The sequence below is a fragment of the Histomonas meleagridis genome, assembly GCF_020186115.1.
Source record: "Histomonas meleagridis strain 2922-C6/04-10x chromosome Unknown contig_68, whole genome shotgun sequence".
Lineage (NCBI taxonomy): Eukaryota > Parabasalia > Tritrichomonadida > Dientamoebidae > Histomonas > Histomonas meleagridis.
The window spans coordinates 51,554-58,065 of NW_027150909.1; the positions used below are offsets into that span (position 1 = coordinate 51,554).

At 24.1% G+C, this 6,512-nt stretch overlaps 1 protein-coding gene across 1 annotated transcript; it reads right to left on the reverse strand.

Moving 5' to 3' along the window:
• Positions 1-5,066: 5,066 nt before the first annotated feature.
• GO595_008376 (uncharacterized protein) lies at positions 5,067-6,224 on the reverse strand (the record flags this gene model as incomplete). The annotated part of the gene is made up of 1 exon (XM_067921943.1): positions 5,067-6,224. One exon carries the CDS (start codon positions 6,222-6,224, stop codon positions 5,067-5,069), a length of 1,158 nt encoding a protein of 385 aa, XP_067771142.1.
• Between the last annotated feature and the right edge of the window lie 288 nt (positions 6,225-6,512).

Sequence of the window (6,512 nt, forward strand, 5' to 3'; positions counted from 1 at the left end):
GCATTTTTTCTTCAGTTAAATGTTTTAAATATTTACTTATGAATAATGCAAATGTAAATAACACGGGTAAATATGCAATTGCAGGAGGAAACTTAGAAATAATTCATTTATGTGAACAAAATAACTCATCATTTAATAATGCACATGAAACAGCAATTAAATTTCATCAAAATGATATTTTTAAATATATTTATGAAAAAGACATAGCAGGTTTTGGATTGAAATCAGCTGATTTAGAAAGCATATGTTTTAACAATGCAAATTATGAAATTCTTTCTTATTTAACAGAAAAAAAACAAATTTTGGTTATTGAAAATTATATTTTAAATGCAACAAAAAATGGAAACTTATATCTCGTAAAGTATTTTATACAAAATAATCCAATACCAAAAGGTATTTTATTATCATCTTTAGAAACAAAAAACATTGAACTTATTAAATTTATTATAGAACAAAAAGGTGTTAACATCAAAGAAAATATTCATTTGTTTTATTTAAAATTTCTTTTAATGATTTTATGTTACAAAATAATATTTGGAAATTATTTAAAACTTTTAAAACACCACTTGAAATAGCATATAAAAATGGTTATAATGAAGTTGTAGATTTACTTAATAAGAAAAAAAAAGAAATTAAAGAACTTAAAAATGCATCCGAAAAAGGTGAAACAAAAAAAGTTGTATCACTTATTAAAAAAGGAATTGATATAAATGTAAAAGATTTTCATTTGTTTTTTTTTTAAAAATTATTTTATTGTTTTAATTTTTTTCTTGATTATATGGAACTTATTAAAATTATTTCAAACAGCACTTATTAAAGCTGCAGATAAAGACAATTTAGAAATGGTTGAATTCCTTCTTAAACAAAAAGGAATTAATGTTAGTGATGAAGATTTTTATTTTGTTTTATTTAGAATTTATTTTATTGACTTTATATTTAATAATAATATATGGAATTTGTTTGGATTATTAGAAACAGCACTTATAAAAGCTACTAAAAATAATGATTTAGAAGTGGTTGTTTTATTCCTTGAACAAAAAGAAATTAATCCTAGTGTTAAAGATATTTATTTATCTTTTTTTGGATTTAATTTATTGATTTCATATTTCAATATAATATTTAAATTTTTTTTATATTTTTTCTTTCACCACTCCATTTTGCATCTGAATATGGAAACGTTGAAATAGTCGTTTTGTTTCTTGATCAAGATGGAATTGATATCAATCCTAAAGATTTTTATTTGCTTCTTAAACAAAAAGGAATTAATGTAAATTCTAAAAATATTTAAATTTTTTAGTTAAAGATTATTTTAATTATTTAAAATTTGGTAATAATATTTGGAAATTATTTGAATCATTTAAAACAGCGCTAATTTTCGCATGTAAAAAAGGACACACAGAAATCGTTAAGGTACTTCTTGAAAGTAAAGGTATTTTATATTAAAATTTATTTTCATTTTGAAGATATTTATTTTCTTTTACCAGTAATTTCTTTTTTGAAATGAAATTTTTGATATAATTTATGAAAGAAAGCATTTGTCTTAAACTTTAGAATCATAATTTTAGTTTTATGTCTTATTTTTTGTACTCAGAAACCATTTTCATTATTGTTTTCATAGGAAAGGAATGATTGTTCAGATATTTTGCTTTCTAATTATACCCACATTTGGAATATTTGATAATACAACAAAAACACTTACAATAAAAACTTCAGATGATTTTACAAATACAACACTCTATAAAAATGAAACATTATTTTTGATTATTGATGATAATATTACTTCAATACCGCCTGGTGTATTTAGTGGGTGGATGAAACTTGCATCTGCTAAAATTGGAAATTCAGTTTCTCTAATTGGTAATGAGGCGTTTTATAATTGCAAAAATTTGTCTAAAGTAATTTTTGGAGAAAATCTAACATCAATTAGCAATTTTTCATTTTTTGGATGTGCATTTAGTAAAATTTCATTACCAAATTCACTTTCTTCCATTGGAGATTATGCATTTTTCAAATGTCGAAAATTAACTGAAGTTAATTTTGGAGAAAAGCTTATGAAAATCAATTTCAGCGCATTTTGTGAATGCGTTCTACTTGCAAGAATTAAATTTCCTAAATCACTGTCTATAATAGGAGATAAAGCATTTTCTCGTTGCCTTAACTTAACAGAAGTAATTTTTAACGAAAATCTGATTAGTATTGGTGAGGAATCATTTGCTGAATCTTCACTTGAACGAATTAAATTACCAAATTCACTCTCTACAATTAAAATGCTTGCTTTTTATGAATGTCATAAATTATCAGATGTTATTTTTGGAAATAACATAACTACAATTGAGTATTGTGCATTTGCCTATTGTACTTCTCTTAAAAGTATCGAAATTCCAAATTCATTAACTACTATCAATGAAAAAGTTTTTGAGAGTTGTTATAATTTATCAGTTGTTATTATAGGTGAAAATGTGGTTTCAATTGAGACACAAGCATTTTATGAATGTAAATCTCTATATTGTGTTTATTATTATGGCCACTCACAACCTAATGTTAGTGATGATGCATTTGATAATTGTCCTGTCAAATGTGTAATGACATTGGATTCATATAATTCAACAAAATTTGGTGTATTTAATGTATCAAAAGGAACAACAATCGAAAATTGTAATCCATGGCCAACACATACATTTACACAATCAAACTCATTTACACAATCTAACTCAAATACACAATCAAACTCATTTACAACAGCAAATGCTTCTTCTGTATCATATACAAATTCTAACATATATTCTAACTCAATCACGAACTCAAATATTACATCATCTTCATTTCCATTAAAATCTACTTCAAAAACTGTTACACTTGCTTTTGGTGCAAGTATTATTTCTTTATTATTCTTAATTTTATTTTAATAATCATTCATAATATTTTTAGATATCAAAGAAGAAAAAGGCAACAGTAAATGATATCATCAAATTGATGTAATGCAACCTTTAAAATAAAATGAAGAGTTCTCTAAAACATAAATAAAGGGAAGTATTACTTAAATCTTTTTAAAAATTATTAATATAAGTTTTGTGTGGGTTAAGAAAAAAAATTAATAATATAAATATAAATATATATATATATCTATATATAATTATTAATTATCATTTACATTATAAAAATAAAATAATGTAATGTAACTGTTTGTGAGAATATTTATTTAATGAGATAAAATTAAAAATAATATGATAAGCACAAACTTTTACTATAAATGAAAACATATGTTTATTTTTATTATCAAATTTTTTGTAGTTTATAAGAAAAAAAATTTAAAATAAATATGAAACAAATGGTATTTATCAGGCAAAAAATTGGTTGCTATTTATTCATTGTCAGATTTATTTTGTTTAATTTCTTTTTTTTCTTCTTCTTCTTTTTCTTTTTCATTTTTAATGCTTTCATCTTCATTTGTTTTATTTTCTTCTTCATTTATTTTTATGATATTATTTCCAATAATTTTACCTTTTTCTTCAATTAAATTTTTATTTTCTTTAAATATTGTAAAAATTAAAATTGGAATTGATGCAACAGATAAAGAAATAAGGATTACAGCTATTTGATTATTTTCATATATATTTCTTATTGATTTATTATTTCTTTTTTCTGATTGTGAATTATTCGTTAGTTCATTTTGTTTTCCTTCTTTATTTGATTTTTCTTTTTCGACTTTCTTCTAACCTTTCTTTAATTTCGATTTCTTTTAAATCTTTTTCTTGTTTTATAAATTTTGGAATAAAATGTTCTTCATTCCATTTTCTCACTGATTCTTCATCTGTTGAAATTAATATATTAACGATTTTTTACAGAGTTTACCTCTAACATATAAATTTTTATTTATTTATTATCACTGTGCAATAAAACATAGAGACATATAAGAAAATATATTCTATGCTAAATGTAAATAAAAAGAAATGTAAATTTTATTTCAAGCTCATTATTGTCAAATTGAACACTAGGTGAGGTCTACTTGTCACAAAAAATTACAACCTTCCTTCGATAAGACAGATTTTTGATATCTTATTTCATGATAGAAAAAAAAAAAATGTAAAATAATTTTTTTAGGATTTTCGATTTTAACTAGAAAATCAATAATTCTCTTATATTGAATTGACCATATACAATGCGCTAAATAGTAAATGAATGAATATATAAAACACAAAAATTTTGTTTATAAACCAATTTTATATGAAGATATATTTTTTTTAATTTTAAGTGTCAAATCTCTATATAAGAGTTTTTGTTATATAAATATTTAAAAATATCTGTTGCTATTATTCTTAATCTCTGTCAAATACTTATAACGAATTATGAACATAAGAATAAGAGATAAATTTGTTTGATCGAATTCCAAACGACCGTTTAGAGAATAGGACACATCATATATAAAATAATAACTTTTTTTCGATTGGGTTGTGTAAAAGTGGCTTTTGTTCACATATGTGCAATAAGGTCTTCAAAAACTAATATTTAGACAATGTCTTGTAATATTTAATTTAGTTTTGTGTCTCTTTTTTTTTCATATACAAGTAATGATCATTGTTGTTTTATTTTCATACTAATGAGAATGATTTCTTTTATGTTTTATCTTTATACAATTCAAACATTTGAAATATTTGATAATAAAACAAAAACACTTACATTAAAAACACAAGGAGATTTTGAAAGTGCAAAAAAATATGAATAATGTTGCTAATTTGGGATATTTTTTTTTGCCCCGGGCAAAAAATACTCAAAATCATTTGAGATTTTGTGGTGTGTCAAAAAACGTTAATGGTGCCTGACGAATATTTCCTCAATAAAATGTTTAAATATAATATTAGTATATAACACTAGATATGTAATATTTAGAAACATTGTATTATTATGTTTAGATATATTGTATATTAAGATATTTTGATTTTTTTTTTGATTTTTAATTCAATAGTTTATGCAATTTTTGAATTTAAAATGATCGTCTTCTTTCAAATACATCTGTTAATATCTATCGGGTATAATTGTAAGAACAGTTTATAATTATTTATTTATATCTAAACACGAAGAATTCTTCGGAATGTTCCTGGCTTTCTAGTCTTTTTATCAATTAAGCCAAGATATTCAAGATCACTTACAGCTACTTGGAATCGAGACAATAATATGGCTTTATCTTTAATTCCAACTCGTGCTGAAAAAGCTTTCATCCAATTTGCTATACTAACTACTTTATCTTGTTCAAGTAATAACTGATAAGCAATAGCAGTATCACTTTCAGAATCTTCGTCTAAAAGCATCTCATTTAGGGTGCCCCTTGGATCAAATGAGGCACCCTCACAAATATGGAGGACGTTAATTGTGTTTGATTTTGAGGGTGCCCTAAAAACTTTGCTGATGATTGTTTCAAATGCATCAATAAGTGGTTGCTTTTTCTCAACCTTATTCATAAGTGCTAACTGTCTACCTTTTCGTGATCTAGATGGGTTAGGTTTAGATGAAGATTTAGGTTTTTCATTTGAAAGATTTTGAAAGATTATTGAAAGAGGGCCTGATTTAGTAATTAAGAATTCGTTCATTTCATTTTCATCTGCTGATTTCATTCTTTCAAGTAAATTCTTGTATTTACTAGATGTCCAAAAATCATCTATTGAATCAACGTCTGTAAATAAATAATGTTCAAATCCAAAATGTTGTAAAAGGTTTTCAGTTAAATCCATTACAGGAACTCTAAGTTTAATAACAGCTGTGGTTGGAAGATATTTTGAGTTGATAGGTCTTTTTAGAATTTGATCAATGAATTGAGTTTCATCAAATGCAAATACATTTTGGACTTCTTGAAAATCTTTGTTAATTATGTATGTGAAAATTGTTTGTTGTATTAAACTAATTAAATATGAAAAAGATCGATATTTATCGAAATAAAGAGATTTTAATTCTCCAACAAAAGTTGGCAGAGGTGTAATTCCATGTGAAAAGAATGTTCTGAGAACATTGTCAATAAAAACTTGGAATAATTTATTTGGATTAATACAATGAAAGAATTCTAAAACTCTTGGAACATCAGATGGAGGTGAAGAAGGATGAAATAATATTAATTCATTTTGTTGGATATGATGAATTTTCTTTTCAATAACTGGAACATCCAAAGTTTGAAGTGCTTCTAGAAAATAACGGGCATCAGCTTGATCTTGTGGAGGAGTTACATGTGCAATCATAGGGAAAGGTGATCCTTTATGTTGTTCAAAAAAATTTTTGATTGAAGTAATTAAATCATTAATTGATGGATTAAAAAATTCACTCCACCATGAATTAATATCTTCAATAAAATTATCATATATATCATTTGAAAAATCTAAATGTATTTTATCATGAGATGGTTGTATAATTTTTATATGTTCCATTTTTGGGTTATAGGGGCACCCCAAATGGACGTTGCAAATTTCAACAGAAAAGCTGACTTAGCATTTAATATGGAATTACCATCTGACATCATATGCGGTATC